This window comes from Amblyomma mixtum, chromosome 2 (genome assembly GCF_055824585.1).
Source record: "Amblyomma mixtum isolate Tamu chromosome 2, ASM5582458v1, whole genome shotgun sequence".
Lineage (NCBI taxonomy): Eukaryota > Metazoa > Arthropoda > Arachnida > Ixodida > Ixodidae > Amblyomma > Amblyomma mixtum.
The window spans coordinates 198,219,563-198,235,707 of record NC_143013.1 but is presented as its reverse complement, the minus strand read 5'-3'; the positions used below and the strand labels follow the sequence as shown (position 1 = coordinate 198,235,707).

Sequence of the window (16,145 nt, the reverse complement as noted above, 5' to 3'; positions counted from 1 at the left end):
ATCGTGCCCTGTGCCTGCCAACATATCCCAGCAAACTTCGGAATGTCTTCCGCCCCCTGATTCTCCGAAGTTCAATAGAAATAGCGCGAATTAAGAGTGCGACAAAGCAAGACACACGACGACGAGCGCTGACTTTCCACATAAGTTTATTGCTTGGTATACATGGAAATATACGTATACGACAGGTACAACCAAGAAATGAACACATATCGACATTCACAAGAGAAGATACATACTAACAACTGTTGATGGCAACTACAGCGGCGTCATTTCGTTGCGGCTAAAAGCTTTAGTTCACGTGCTGTTAGTGCCACAGAGGGACTGCTGACACGTGCTTCTTTTATCTTTGCTATTTCTGCGGCTTCAAGAATTTCTCGAGTGAGCTGACTGTTATGTCTCTCAGTTTTGTTTCCTCGAAGAAGTACGGCATGCATGTTTTCCTATCACATTTTCTACAGTACAATCAAGATGCCCTTTCATAGTTTCATGCATATTGTTATGATGCTCCTTCAAGCGTTAATTGAAGCATCGTGTAGCTCCGTCATCCCCTGCTGTACTTGTCTTCGTTAGAATCCACTTTGTGTCCTGAAAGAACCATTGGTTACCTTGTCCAAACGTTACATGCCGTGCCAGGCCCACTTTTTGATTTCAACAAGGATGTCAATAATCTGCGTTTGTCCCTTCCCCAGTCTGCCCTCTTCCTATCTATTATTGTCACACCAGTCATTTGCCTTCGCAAACATCGCTGCTTTGTCCTGCGTTTATGTTCGAATCTCTTCGTCAGCCTCCACGTTTCTGTCCCAGAAGTTAGTATTGGTACGATATAGATGTTATATAGTTTTCTCTAGTGGAATACTGGTAAACTGCCAACTATACACAAACAGAGTGATGAACAAATGCTCTCGGCCTCATCTTATTGTCCTCGTTATTTCATCATCAGGGATTGGACATGCGAGCACCACTTACCTTAAGTAAAGCTATCCGCTTACTAATTGCAGTACTTCGGCGCCCATCGTAAACTGTTGTTTCGTTCCGAGGCTGTTCAACACTACTTCATAATTTCTTCATAATAATTTTTATGCCAACCATTCTGCTTTGCCACTCTAGGTCTCCAGAAAATGGTTGTAGTGCCCGAAACAGACAACACACAGAAAGCTAGACGGGACAGGCGCTTGACACGCGCCGTATAGCTTTCTGTGTGCTGTCTGTTTCGGCGCTACAACCCTTTTCTGGAAACATGCACCGACTAGCCCCCCAACAAGTATTACTCAGCCACTCTAGGTCTTCGATAGTTCTTTACAGTTAGGCCACTAAATAACTTATCAACGTAATATCATCAGAAAATCCGAGATTTCTAAGGTACTCGCCATTATTTGTTATCCCATACTCTTCCGAAACAAGATCTCTCAATGCCTCGTATAAGCGTGCGATACCGGAGAGATCGTGCCGGCCTGCCTGATACCCTTCCTTTTTGGGATTCTATTACTTTCTTCCTAAAAAACCTATAGTTGCTGTGCAGCAGCAACAGAGAACGTCTATATGCCTATCCTGAACATTAGCTTTGTTATCCCTGTGTATCACTGCAGAAATTCTGAACGAGTCAGATGCCTTCTCATAATCTATGAAAACTGTACATAAGGGCTGCTTACATTATCCACCTGTCCATAACGCCTGATTAATAGTGTGAGTATCAACGCATAGTAAGGTGATCGGTGTTTAATTTTTCAAGCATATGACGTCTGCTGTTTTATGCATTAGGGACGTGTTAATGTTCTTCAAAATTATAGTGCGGTAGTTGCCGTGAGGCACAGTCTATATTGTGTGGATAACTTTTCTAGCTTTTTATTTATTTATTTATTATTTTATTTATTTATAAAATACTGCCAACTGCCTCTTGGAAGTCAAAGCAGGAGTGGATACATTGTTCTTGAACAATTGCTAAGGTGAGTTTAACAGCGGCAAAGAAAGAAAACATGCTATTGACAATCAGCCATGAAGGAATGTGCTCAATCAAAAACACACAAAAAAAGAAAGAAGGAATACACTTTGAGAGGCGGACGGCAAAGCAAGAAGAGTTGTAAAGAAATACTTGCAGCATCATAGATAAGATGACACGGCTGTAACAAAAGATTCAACTGAGGGCATGTCAGCTACTTCATAGGGTAAGGCGTTCCACTCAGCTGTGGTTCGAGGAAAGAATGATGAACGGTAGGCGTTAGTTTTAACCTGCGGCATTACAATTGTTTTGCTGTGCTTGCCTCTCGTTTTCCTGGATTCGTTGAAGTGCATGTAATTATGAAAATTTATTTTGACATGGTGGTTGACAATACTGTACATCATTTGTAGGCGGTGTAGTTTGCGGCGCATTTCTAGCGACGGGAGCCCAGCTCGTGTTCTCAGGTCTGAAACAGAGATACTTCTATGGTAAGCGTTAAAAATGAATCGAAGTGCTTTCTTTTGTACCCCTTCAATGTGATTGATGTTTTTCTTAGTATGAGGGTCCCAAACAGTGTCAGCGTAATCAAGAATTGGCCTAACGAGTGTCGTGAATGCTGCAAGTTTTGTTGCACTAGTGCAGTGCCTCATGCGGTGCTTTAATAACCACAGCTTTTTTAGTGACGCCGACACAACATATTCAACATGTGCGTTCCACGTTAATTTGGAGTCAATTATAACACCAAGATATTTGAAGTTGTCAACCCGTTTGACATCAGCATTGTTAATTTTGTAAGTATATATTAACGGTTTTTTCTTTCTTGTGACCATCATGTGGGCACATTTAGAGACATTTAGGTTCATACGCCAGGATTGACACCAACTGGTAATTGCAGAGAGGTAATCACGTAGCACAATTTGATCTTGCACAGATTCGATGACCTGGTACACGATGCAGTCATCGGCAAAGAACCGGCATTGTACAGAGGAATCCAAAGACAGGTCATTTAAATAGATCAGAAAAAGAAGAGGTCCAAGGACAGAACCTTGTGGTACACCGGATAATACAGGGGCAGATGAAGAAAGTGAGTTTTCAATGCAGACATACTGTTGTCGATTGGATAAGTAACAATCAAGCCAATTCAAAATTAAGCTTAATCTCTCCACAGCCCATCGACAGGTCTGCGGCTATCTGAACCTTTCTAGCTGTTTTCTTTGTGTTGTTTGTCAAGCTTTCTTTTCTTCCTCTTTCTTTACCGGAGGGATGCCAGATTCCTACGCAACACTGTCTGCTTGATTATTATCCTGGTTATTTTGATCGCTGTATAGGCTCTGTGTAGATATCGTCCGCTACTTTAACTATCTGATCCACATTGGCAACGAGATTGCTCACATTTGTCGACACTTGATTTTTGTCCATGGCAAATTTTATCTTAGCTGCTTTCAGTTCACCTTCGTTCATTAATACAAAGTGGTTGCTGGATATTTTAAATTGATTTCTGTGCTTACTGCCCAATTTGTCTCTCTGTAGGTTTTGTTTGGCTTATATGTATATAATGCCGAAAAAATGTGGTTTGTACCTCATGTTGTGTGAAAGTGAGATTTGTGTATTTGGTGAGATGTGTCTATAAGTCAGTAACATGCTTAATTTTCTTCCAAGGTGGATTTCTGTCATGTATTTTTCTCTGTACAATACCAAAAGTCTTAACTAGTGGTTAATGACCTGATACTAAATACAGCCTAACCAAGTTCTTCATAAAGATCAATGTGACATAATGTATATTTTCAGTAATTTCCCCATGTAAACTCCATTGTTGCTGAATGCAAGAAATAAAAGTGAAAGCCTTATATATGGGACACCTTCTCTGCTTCAGCCAGAAGCGTGAAGGGTGGCTGTGATGAAGCCATTTTCTATGCCTATCGATGTATATACACATCTTCAGGTTGCATCTTCCATTATATCTTTCACCAGCGCTTTTCGAATAAAAGTAAGATAGCAGATGGTCAGTTAAGGTAACGGAGTGGGCTCCAAGAGAAATGAAGCATTGCAGGGGGTGTTAGAAGCTAATGTGAGCGGATGAGATTGCGAGGTTTGCGGGCATAATGTGGCTGCAGCTTGCCCAAGACACGGTTCATTTGAGGGATATAGGGGAGGCATCCGTCCTGCAGTGGTCGTAGTGAGGCGCGTGATAATGACGACGGCACGCAAATGAGCCACATTGCTTTGCCGAGCAACGCCGCCAGTTGCGATCTGCATGGTGCACACGGCGACATCCGCTCACGGACCGAGTTCCCTACCGTCCGGGCATGCCCAGGCCCGGAGCGCACGACGGGTAGTAGATTTGGTACTTGGACGACGAGCCGCAATTCTCCTCGTAGATGCTCTCGCAGTAGTCGCCCTCTTCATGGAATGTGGCCACCCGGCGCCAGTAGGTGCAGCCGTATCCTGGGCAGAGAAACCAGTAGTATTTTGTGAGAAAAGGTGCGCCTAATATGAATATTGAAAGAACTCGTACACGTTCTGTTCCTTGTACATAAGGTTACAGCGAGGAAGCAACCTTAACAATAAGTCAGGAGTCCCGCAAAGGTGCCTACCAAGTCTCTCTTGGATAATTCTGTATTCCACAGAGATTGAAGTTTTGATAGAAAACATAATCTTTATTCAGTTTCACACGCTTAGTAAACTACTAGAATCGGCACTTATGAAAGACGTAAGCAGGCTGCGATTCTTTTTTTTTCTAGTGTGACTGTAAGTGTGTCATGTAAGATATATGTTCATTGCTTTTCCGGCTGCGGATAAACCGTACATTCTTATTTTTCGATTTCTTTTTTGTTATGTTCAAATTGTGAACTAAGTGCTTTGTATGTTTGTATGTATGCTTTACACGCTTTCATTATCCCTGCCGCCGATGTAGTTTGGGGGAAGGGAACGTTGTCAAGCCGCAATATTGCGGCTTTTTTTTTCCTCCTCCTCAGCCATGTGATTTTCTTTACATGTCTGGAATAAAGTTGACTTGACTTGTATGTTCAGTCCACACCCTACTTGCATCTAAAGTAACTTGCAGTAAAGTGACGAAAATGCCACCGGCGTTATTGTCAAGTCCAAGTGACGGTAATTTCAAGACGCGGCGCTTGAAATAAACAGTTATTTTATTCATCAAATGTCTAAAACTAGTTTTGGGGTTAACTCACTTGGAGGAGAAACAGGCAAGTGACCGGTCGCACGATCGCTTCGAATACGGCAAGCAATGGGAAGGCGTGAATAACCCTCCGAATCGCTTTCGTATCAAACACTGCTATTGCGATCTTCACAAAACGGAGAAAATGTAAGCGAAAGGAGCGTCAAGCAAAGCATTGTCAAACAAGCTCAGCAAAAGCAGTGAGATTACTAAAAACCAAGACGAAAAAAAACGTTACATTAAAAACAAAGCCGACAGCAATAATAAACAGAACAAAAACAACACCTCTTTTTTAGCTCCGCAAGCCTTATATCAGCAAACCAAAGTTCGTTAACACAACCTTGTGAAGTCTAATAACGGCAAGCCTTTATTTGCTGTTATTACACTTGCGGTGCCGGAAAAAGGGTGTTATTTGTTATTCCATTTGTTGTTGATGTTGGCTTTGTTGCTATTGGTATTTTTTTGTTTTCACTTCGGCTTTTTAGTATTCTGACTGCTGTTGCTCGCTTGTTTTTCATAGCTTCTGGTGCGAATGCTTGACATTGCTATTGATAAGAATGTTCTCTATCCTTATCAACACAACGATAGGAGTGGTCTTTACGGAAGCGACCAGAAGGTTTATAGAGGGGTTTGCAAGCCCTGTGCGATGTGTGCGATCATGCGATGTGTTGGTGTATATCTCAACTTCTATCTGCCTGAGTTCGGTGCTATGAATATGCCTTTTTTTCCGCCTAATAAACAGTTGTTCTCTTATATCATGCACCAACCCGCCCGATAATCAGTTATTGCGGAAGAGAATCAGGCCAAAATTACTAGTGCTACCGACATGGTAACGTACTTGGGCGCAAAGGCAGCTTTAAGAACTTCCCACTGCTTTTGAACATCGCGGTCAACACCTGTGGCGTTCCTTTTGGAGCACCTCAAATAATAAATTGCAAAATATTAGCAGCACCGTCAACGAAAACAACTGGTTTAGGTTACATGCTCCGTAAAGGTCGTCACAGGTTTTATAACTGAACGCCATAAATCTCGAATTTAATAAAATATATCGGAAAAGGACATACTCCCAACTGTAATCTGCAATGTGCAGTGAAGTTTGCTTGCACTCACCGTTATCGGCGTAGCGGTGGCGGGCGATGAAACACGTATCACAGTCCGTGTAAATCACGCTCCACGATTCTTGAACGGCTCCGGATCCTTTGCAAAGTATGCCCGAACAAGAAAAGCATGCATTAGCGTAGCGCTAGCATAAAGCGGTAGATACATGCTGTGCAGCTTCGAAGCGATGTAAGGGCATAAGAAGGACTTTTTAGATAGAGAGTGTTAGAATGATCCTAATGGAAAATGTTGCTTGAGTTTTTAACTGGCATTTCACCCTCAGTTTTTCATGTTTTCCTTCTTGCTGGCCTTTCTGACAGGCACGTGACTTATCGCAAGGCCCTTCTTCGAGGTAATCACACTTACGTCTTACCACGCGCAAAAGTTGGCAAAAGTCAAGCACTTTTGGTGCGAAATAACTATTCCAGACGTACCAATCGCGAGCAAGAATCGTGTCTTGTGTGGTCGGAGAAACTCGGGTAAGCTCGGGTTATTTGGGAGGAACGTCGCACAAGATGCAGTCAATGGAAGGAAGCTCTAGAAAGTTCAGAGGAGCGTCGTGACAGCGGTAGCGAATGGGCGGGGGGCGTCGTGATATTAAGCCTGAGGACGTCATCATCATCATCAGATGCAAGAAAGAAGAAGCGAAGAATTAGCGCAGACTTCCGCACGAGTACGCGGTCTAACTACGTTAAAACACTATCGCTTTTTACTTACAATCAGTAGAACTATCACGTAGACCCAGAGAGAATTAAAATCAACGACCCTGCTCCAAATGGTAGAGTTTAAAAATTGCGGCCTAATGACGATGGAGTCCGAGGTGTTACTGCGGTTGTCTAACGCTGGAATGGCGCGCACTAAGGGCAGCCTTGGAGTTCGGCGCAGTCCTGGAGGTGAGCAACCAAGCTGCTTTTGGAATACAAGGCATGGTGAGTAAGAAGCAGCGTGGCAACTACTTGGCGCGTGTACAGCCTCATTTATGCCTACGCTTCATGAGTGTAGGCTCCCACACTCGTGACAAAGATGGCCAGGGAGATAAAGTATGCTTAAACTGTCGAGGCCGGCGGAAAAGTAATAGATTTTCGGCCGGTGAGATGCCCAGAAAAATTATTTCCTCATGCCTTCTGCAGCTCGACTGTAACTGCGATTGTAATTCCCCGACCAGGGTTGGCGGTTGGTCGAGGACATTTCGTGAGCGACAGCATAATACTTTTTGTTTTATTCTATGCCATGGTGACCCGGAAGATGTTTCAGAAGGACATGGAGTTGGAAGTACTACAGGAGTAAGTGTGTTACACTGTTTGCAGGGTGCTCTAGAGAGATATTTATTAAATAGTCACGTAGGTCTACCTCGCTGTCCAATGTGCACCGTGATGACATTAATTTAAGCTGAGACATAAGCGACGACGTTATTTCAGCCGGCTTGTGTTGAGAACGCTACGCCGACGCAACCTGTGGAGGCCCTCGGATAGATAACCTCCTAGCATTGAGGTTTTAGGTGGCGTTCGTTCAGCAGGAGTCATGAAAGGTTTAGGGGAGGTAATATCTGCTTTGAGGGATGTGTAATTTTTCTCGCGTTTAAGCGGTCTGGTGAGAGAAGAGATGATGCACTATAGAAGATACCACACATCCGAGCGCATAGGATGATCACAGTGTGCGAAATGGGTCACGTCAAATTTTTAATATAGCATGCTCTTAGCTGCCTATGATCAGCCGCGGTGGCGAGCCTCGTGATCTGGTGGGCTTTCTTCTCGAGTGTGTTGTGTCCATCGGTTTATGGCTTATTGAGGTTTAACGCCCCAAAGCGACTCAGGCTATGAGGGATGCCGTAGTGAAGGGCTCCGGAAATTTCGACCACGTGGGGTTCTTTAACGGGCGCTGACATTGCACAGTACATGAGCCAATCATAAATTTCTAACGTCAATGTATTCTGGTTTTTGAAGTAGCTCCTGCCGCTAATTTCCGCTTGATATTTATTACTTCATGGGTACCGCAAAAAGGACTCCTTTCTTTGCGGGAAGGCATTGAACGTTAACGTCCACGGATGTCGGCATCCTTCATATCAGCGCTATGTTTACTGCAAAAAAATTCACTGCCCCCATGTGAGTCCAGAAGAACAATATGAAATAAGATGCTACCCATGAAAGGTTTTTAAGAAGATGAAGGGGTGGTTGTCCAAAAAAAGAAAAGGAACGCCTTGGCAGAATACAAGGAGTTCATGTAGGCTCGCGTTAAGGTGCCATTGATGGCTTTTATTTCATTATTTCCCCTCTGTCTTCATCCTCGAGTACATGACTTCCTCTCCACTTGACGGATGACCAAGAGACCGTATGGAGCAAGTGCTACTTTTCCTGGCCGCCATGCTCTGGCGGCCAGAAGTACTGGCGACGAATAAATTTCTTATCGACCTCAAACACAAGGTTCTATGAGGAGGCGAACAGGTTGACCACTGCGGTGGTCACTATGAGAATTCCGTTTAGGAGAAACACGCCATTTGCTTAACGCACAGCAGCCGAAAGCCATAGGCACTGCGCCACTGTGTCGGATCGTGATCGAAGGAATAGTTAGTAGCAAGGGTTTTGTGGTTGAGTGGCGCAGCGACCACTGATGCTATAATTCATCCAACAATAGATAATTATCTTAATAAGTGTGAGTAGACGTTAATGCCTTAAACGCGAGCAAAATATATTGGCTAAATTATCGAGAGTTGTCAGAGATGTGCCTTGAGTGACTGAACGATGTCATTGTTTTCAAGAAAACTAAAAGCTTGTAGAAATGAGTGGCTATATCGCCAAGTAAAAGTGCCAAGCATGAAGCGCTACAGCATGGAAGCGTCTAACCCTAAGGACAGAACAGAACTGGAAAGGATATCAAAGTTAACAAATAAGCGCAGGGTAGCCAACATTTGGAAGTTTAACATGGAGAAAACCAAGCTTGCTCTAAAGAACAGAGGTAGCCTAGAAGCAGTGAAGAGAAAACTAGGCATAGGAAAAAACGAGATGTATGGGCTAAGAGACAAAGTGGGCAATGTCATTAGGAACATGGATAAGACAGTTAAAGTAGCCGAAGAGTTGAACACAAATCTATGCAGTAGCTAATCTAATCAGAAGGTTAATGAGAGAGGCAATAGAACACAGCACCGGGAAATCCCATCACTGGGAAATCTTGCCAGTAAAGAAAGAGGAAGTAAAGAAAGCCTTAGGAGTAATGCAAAGGGGAAAAACAGCTGGTCACGATCAGGTAACAGCAGATCTCTTGAAGGACGGAGGCGAGGTTATCCAAGAAAAACACGCCACCCTGTATACGCAAAGCTTGGAAAAACGCTAACATTATCTTAATTCATAAGGAGACGTCAAGGACATGAAAAATTACAGGCCGGCCAGCTTGCTGCCTCTTGCCTAAAAGTAATTGACTCAGGTAATGGGATATAAAATTTAGGACAACCTCAGACTTCAATCAGCCAAGTGATCAGGAAGGCTTTCGTAAAGGATACTCAAGAATAGACCACATTCACACTATCAGGCAGGTGATAGAGAAATGCGCAGAATACAAACAACCCGTATATATAGCGAGCAGTCACTTCACTCAGTTGAAACATCGGCAGCCATGCAGGCATTGCGGAATCAGGGTGTAGAGGTGTCTTGTGTGAAAATACAGGAAGATATCTATTACGACTTCTCAGCTGCCATAGTACCTCACAAAGTCAGCAATAAGATTCCAATAAGGAAGAGAGTCAGGCAGGGAGACACGATCTCGCCATTGCTATTCACCGCCTGTTTACAGGTGGTGTTCTGAGTAATTTATTGGGAACGGTTTACGACAAGAGTTAACGGAGAATACCTAAGTAGTTTGCGATTCCCTGATGAGATTGCCTCACTAAGTAACTCAGGAGATGAGCTGCGAAGCATGATCAATAGGTTAGACAGGGAGAGTAGAACGCTAGGTCTGAAATTAATATGTAGAAAACCAAAGTAATGTTCAACCGTCTCGCAAAGGAACATGGGCTGCAAAGCATGATAAATGAGTTAAACAGGCAGAGCGGATGGTAAGTCTGAAAATTAACATGCAGAAAACCATAGTAGGGTTCAACAGCCTAGCAAGGGAGCAGTAGTTCAGAATTGGTAGCGAGATGCTCGAAGTGGTAAGGCAATACGTCTGCTTAGGGCAGGTAGTGGTCGCTGATCCAGATCATGAGAGGGAAATAACTAGAAGAATAAGAACGGGATGGAGCGCGTATGACAGGTTCTCTCAGATCATGAATGACAGTTTACCAATATCCCTCAAGACAAAAGTATGCAACAGCTGTATCTTACCTTTATTCGCCTACGGGGCAGAAACGTGGAGGCTAACTAAAAGGGTTCAGCTTATGTTAAGGGCAGCACAGCGAACTATGGAAAGAAATATGATAGATGCAAAAGAGACCGGAAGCGGACGGAGTGGGTGAGGGAACAAACTCAGGTTAATGGCATCCTAGTCGAAATCAAGAGGAAGAAATGGCCTTGGGCAGGGCATGTAATGCGAAGGGAAGATAACCGCTGGTCCTTAAGGGTAACTGACTAGATTCCAAGAGAAGGCAAGCGTAGCATGGGGCGGCAGAAAGTTAGGTGGGCGGATGAGATTAAGAAGTTTGCGGAGATATGGTATCTGGAGCTGGTAAAGGACAGGGTTAATTGGCGAGACATGGGAGTGAACTTTGCCCTGCAGTGGGCTTATTCAGGCTGATGATGATGATGATGTTGGCGTCAGAACGTTTATCACGTTTTTTTTATTCCGAAGCAGTCCAACCCCTGCAAAGCGTCAATTACACCAAGAAGACAATATAGTCATTTCCATTCAATGCTTACCTTCATCCGGAATAAACGTGAATAAATTTTTGCCCGTACAGTGAGGAGTGGAGGTCAGGATATATAGGCCGTTCCTGAAAAATATGTGAATCAATTTTAATTACGGCATAGATAAAGTTGTTTTACAACTTCAAAAACCTTTGAGTTTTGAGTTCTCAAAATTTACGAAAGCTATTTTTGTGTGTGATAGCCAAGTCCCGCTGTCTCTATTTTTTTAGATATTTTTTATATACTGCGCCTGAGCTCACGCGCTTTTACGGTATGCTCTCAGAAAGTAGATAACAGCTGAGTTTAGTGCCCAGATGAGGGCAGTTCGATCAGAACAAAATGAAAGTTTGCTCGGCGATGTTGTTTCTGGGAAAGTTGAAACAACCAAGGGTGCTGGAAATTAGCACCACGAGCTCTACGCCACAGCACCCTTCGGAGCGCATGGCCAGCTTCAAATACAAAAACTGAGTTAGCGTCAATCCTCCAATGGCAGCTGTTTTCATGGAAGACACTCTCGAGTGAAAACATCAGCGCTCAGAAATGCGCCACTACTCCAGGGAGATCATGTATACTCGCCGTCAAAAGTAAATGGAAGGCGCCTTTGTCAAAAAAATTTAATTCCTTTAAATCTAGAGCATAATGGTCCATGCTTGTTGGTGCACAGCGCAGTTCGCACAATCACAATTAGGCTGCACATATGTATTCAAGGATGCATGAATTGGGGGCCCAAAGATTAAATTTTTTCGTGAATATTGCCTTCCATTTACTTCTGACGGCACCTGTACAGATTCATCCTGTTTCTCGTCACGCACAGGCATGGAAAAATACGTCTACGTGATCCGGATGCACGTAACAGTTATTTCTACGCGGTAAAGCAAACCAGTTCGCTGAACAGTAAATTTTACCCAGTAAATCACACAGGAATGTTACATTTTGAGAACTTCGACTAGGGGAAGAGATTGCGTGATTACTAGAGCGATAACTTGCAGGGAGGAGAACGAAATAGAACTACGCTGCACCGGTGGGATGCGAACACGCGACCTCATCACGTCGCTTGCAGTTCTCTACACACTTCGCTACGGCGGCAGCCATCTCCTCTTTTTCGTTAGAATGTCCAAGAGTTACTCGTAACGCGACTATAGCGTCGGACATGGAACGTCCTTGATACTACGAGTGCCGTGTAGAATGAGGCCTAACGGGGACAGGCAATATGCATTTTGCGTCTGTTTAGTGGTTAGTAGGTCGCAGTTGAGTGGCTAGCAATACAATACAGGAAAAAACAGCAATCTGTATAAAATAAATTCTTTGCATGCACGCAATTGTATCAGTGAAAACCATGTTGCTAAGTTTACCCTGTGTTAGCGCAGTAATACGGAGCTTTGTCGACGGAGGCTGGTTTTGCTTACACTGATTCTGTTCCAGTCGTCCCGTAACTGAAGGCCATCGGTGTCGAGAAGTTCTCGTATGTGCCGTATGTGTAATACTTGACACATTTCGCTGTTCCTCCGAAGTCAGGGTCGGAGTAGTAGTTTCTGTATATCTGGTACCACACCCCGACATCAGGATAGCACTGCGCATGAGAAAACGAAGCATGAACTGAGGCAGGCTCCTTTCCTCCTTTCTCTCATTCTCCCGATGGAGCCGAACCACCAAGAAATGAAGATTGCAGATTGCACTAGAATTTATTTACATTATGTAAAACGCGGTAAAACAACTTTGCCGTCAGGGTGCGGCCTCTCAATAATGTGTCCAAAACCATTCTCTCCGTCGTCCCCACTGCCCGCCGCGTCCTACAGAGAATTTTCTTTCCCTCATCCCTTGGGACGGGTCCTCTTAGTCAGCAGGCTCGTGGTCGATTTCTCCATTATGCTTTTCCCAGCAAGCGACTGATGTCTCTTCGACGACTGCGACCCCTGCAGTTGGCGACCCCCTTTTTGTTCGCCGTCCGTCCGTAGCCTTCCTAACGACCTCCTCGCCAGTTGGAAATCGTCGTGCGGCAACGGAGGGAGCTTCTGCTGCTGGCTGGGTCGCTCTCGCGCAAGCAAAACACACACACACACACACACACACACACACACACACACACACACACATACACACACACACACACGCACGCACGCACGCACGCACGCACACAGACAGACAGACAGACAGGCACACGCACCCACAGACACACGCACACACACAGTGGTGGTGCCTTCGTCCACGCCCTGAAACGACGATACCGCGCACAACTGATGTTTGCTTTAGGTCTTAGAAAAATCTAAGGTCAAGTAACGCAAGTATAATGGAATCATATAAGCATGGGCTCATTTTCGCGCTCGGTCGATCGATCGAACAGCGGACGGACGGACGGACGGACGGAGATCAAGACCACCTAAATCACCTTCACACGGAGGCACGAGACACGCAAACACACAGGGAACGCTTGAGGGCTCCGGCGTTATAGTAGGAGTTCCCATCACCCCATCCAGAGGAACAGGGCGCCTCAGCAATGCTCGCTCTTCATTGGTAGAAGGGCTTCCAAGTTAAGTGCGTGACAGAGGCTGATGAGCGTCTGCAGCTGGCAATGAATGACACGTTGCACGAGATGGAAGGAACGAGCGAAGATGAGGTTCGCACGCAAGCAGTGAAGAACTCCAAGGAACTAAAACGACCATTTAAGAGTCATGATCAGGAATGGCAAGCCATTGTGTAAAAGGGCACTGTGCTAAGACTGCTTCTGAACCGCGGTGTTGAAAACCCAGGGCATGTAAATCCAGACAGCTTCCCCGTTAGCTGTCTAGGCAGGACACACAAAAATTCACTTCCATGCAAACACGCCTCGTGACATCACACTATCACTCCAATACGGGGGTCGCTGTCGGTGGCAGGATTCTTGCATTTAAAATTATCGCACCTCTTTTTAACGTACGTGGCGTGCACGGATCCCTGACTTTGGAAATGCAATGACAAGCCTTTGTATTACTTACTGTAACAGAGAACTGGAATATGTGAACAATCATGACATGGCTCCATCAAGAAGAGCCTTACATGCGTTACATCTATTATCTAAAGCCAAACATTCAATGGTAGAAGTAATGAAGTGAAATTAAAGAACGAACAGGATTATGAAAAATGGTAATAATTATCAGTCGCTCACAAAGAGTCCTTGAGTCCTTACCCTTGAGTACCTTTGAGAACTCAGACTCATCTTTGACGGCTTTTGCTCATTTTAACCTGTGAGTGCAAATTGTAGGCTCTCGGAAAATAGTGTCTCACTTACAAATGGCAGCCTCAAAAAGATTTAAAGGTTGGATCATACCCCAAAACTGTCTCTGCAGAAGTGTCTGCTGAATTAAAATGTACCCTTTTTGTGGCCTTGTGCCCTGTTCATCGCTTGCAACTAAGAAGCCCTGCACTTGCAGCTGATACTTCCCTCAGGATGACGTCTTTTTCATTTGAAACGGCTGAATGACCTTTTGCGCTGGTAATATATTTTAATGTATTATTTTTAAATCGGGATAATATCCATATACCACATATTAGGGCAGCCTATATGCAGTTGCGGAGTTAATTCACATGCAGGATCCTGAGCAGGATCATACTCTTATTCCTGTCTGGCAACCACCTGGAGATGTCTTCCACTTTTCTGGCCTTACAGGGGCCCTGAGCGCAATTCGAAACATTCTTTTTCGCTAGCAAAACACTACAGTTAGATAATTCGGGGCTTTGAGGTCTAATTTAAAAACACTCTGGAGATCTGGGTTAAATCATGTCACATCTGGGTCAGCTTCGGCCCTTCAAAAGAAGTAAAAGCGCCAGGAGCAAATGCATGCCTCCGGTTATCAGAAAACATAGGCAACGTTAAAGTCCTCACCTTGCTGGCATCTTGGCACTCTTGAAGATCGCTGCGCATTTCTGGGTAATATTGGTCCATAGCCAAGGCTACCAGCACCTTAACGAAAAGGAAGGCGGCAGTTTTCTGAAACATGTCTTGGAGGAGAATCTTCGCCGTTCGTGCTTTGGTAGACTATGCGTGGTCGTCGTGCCAGCAGCCGTGCTTTAAAACAAGATGGAAGGGGATGTAGGAGAGAGTAATGAGCAATTTCCTGACAATTCAGAATGAAAAAGTGACCCATGTTACAAGGGGGAAAAGATTGCAATGAAGGTTCGGGACATTAAACTTTCCAGCAGGAATAAACACTGCCGTCCGGACGCCAACTACGCATCTAGCATGCCGGCGCCGCGGTGCTCGCAGCTGCTTGCTGCTCAAGAGCACACGGGGGAGTCAACTTCGGTGGCACGTGCGCCAAGGTAGCTGTAGAATGATAACGGAGCTTGTATAAAAGCCCATAATACCAAAACATGGTGTTATAGAGCAACAGACAATTAGCAGCCTCAACATTGTACCGAGGTATTGATAACTGTCACAGTGCCATTCAGTTCTACCATGCTAGATTTCCTCGGACTAGCCGTCAATTTTCCTCTGCCTCTATTTAAGCTACTTTAGCCCTTATCTAGTAGTCTTTCACTTGCTTCCACTTTTCCGGAGTTACACACCTTCATTGTTCCTAAACCCGAGTGGACCTTGGATCTCTCTGCTACCTTGTGCATCAATGACCTGTCAGCATTACATGGGATAACAGTATACGATCCATCTTTTCTCTTTGTTGCATTCTGCAACAACAAATGTCGTCCATGGCGTAGAATATGGCCTCAAGCAATATGGCCTCAAGCAATATGGCCTCAAGCAGCCCGCCCTATCTTCGAAAACTGAAACTTTTCCTTCGGAATTGAGGAAGACGTTTTCTCTTAATTTTAGTTTCAGCCGTCCTATATAACTCCGAAGTCGGCTTTTCCAGCATTTTCTTTTCACAATGAATGTTTTGTGAGGTTCTCACTTTATTTTTCCCCATTACCTTACTGTATTTCTCTTTCCTTTGACATTCACTTATCAGGAAACCATTTCGTTCTGCTTGTAGTATCAATAGGTTTGGTTTATTGGTTTATTGGTGTTTAACGTCCCAAAGCAACTCGTGCTGTAATGACGCTGTAGTGAAGGGCTCCGGAAATTTCGACCACCTGGGATTCTTTAACGAGCACTGACATCGCACAGTAC

General features: G+C 44.4%; 1 protein-coding gene across 1 annotated transcript; it reads right to left on the bottom strand.

Moving 5' to 3' along the window:
• Positions 1 to 3,086: 3,086 nt before the first annotated feature.
• LOC149362159 (uncharacterized) lies at positions 3,087 to 15,017 on the bottom strand. The gene is made up of 5 exons (XM_089569646.1): positions 14,904 to 15,017; positions 12,451 to 12,614; positions 11,057 to 11,130; positions 6,225 to 6,311; positions 3,087 to 4,381 (listed from the first exon to the last, which is right to left on the bottom strand). The coding sequence occupies exons 1-5, from the start codon at positions 15,015 to 15,017 to the stop codon at positions 4,230 to 4,232; spliced, it is 591 nt and encodes a 196-aa protein (XP_089425772.1). The 3' UTR covers positions 3,087 to 4,229.
• Positions 15,018 to 16,145: the final 1,128 nt, after the last annotated feature.

Coding starts and splice junctions, on each gene's coding strand:
- LOC149362159 (XM_089569646.1), bottom strand. CDS start 15,017: ATGTTTCAGAAAACTGCCGCCTTCCTTTTCGTTAAGGTGCTGGTAGCC. Junction 12,615..14,903: donor AGTGCCAAGATGCCAGCAAG/GTGAGGACTTTA, acceptor TCTCATGCGCAG/TGCTATCCTGATGTCGGGGT. Junction 4,382..6,224: donor CCACCGCTACGCCGATAACG/GTGAGTGCAAGC, acceptor TTCTCTGCCCAG/GATACGGCTGCACCTACTGG.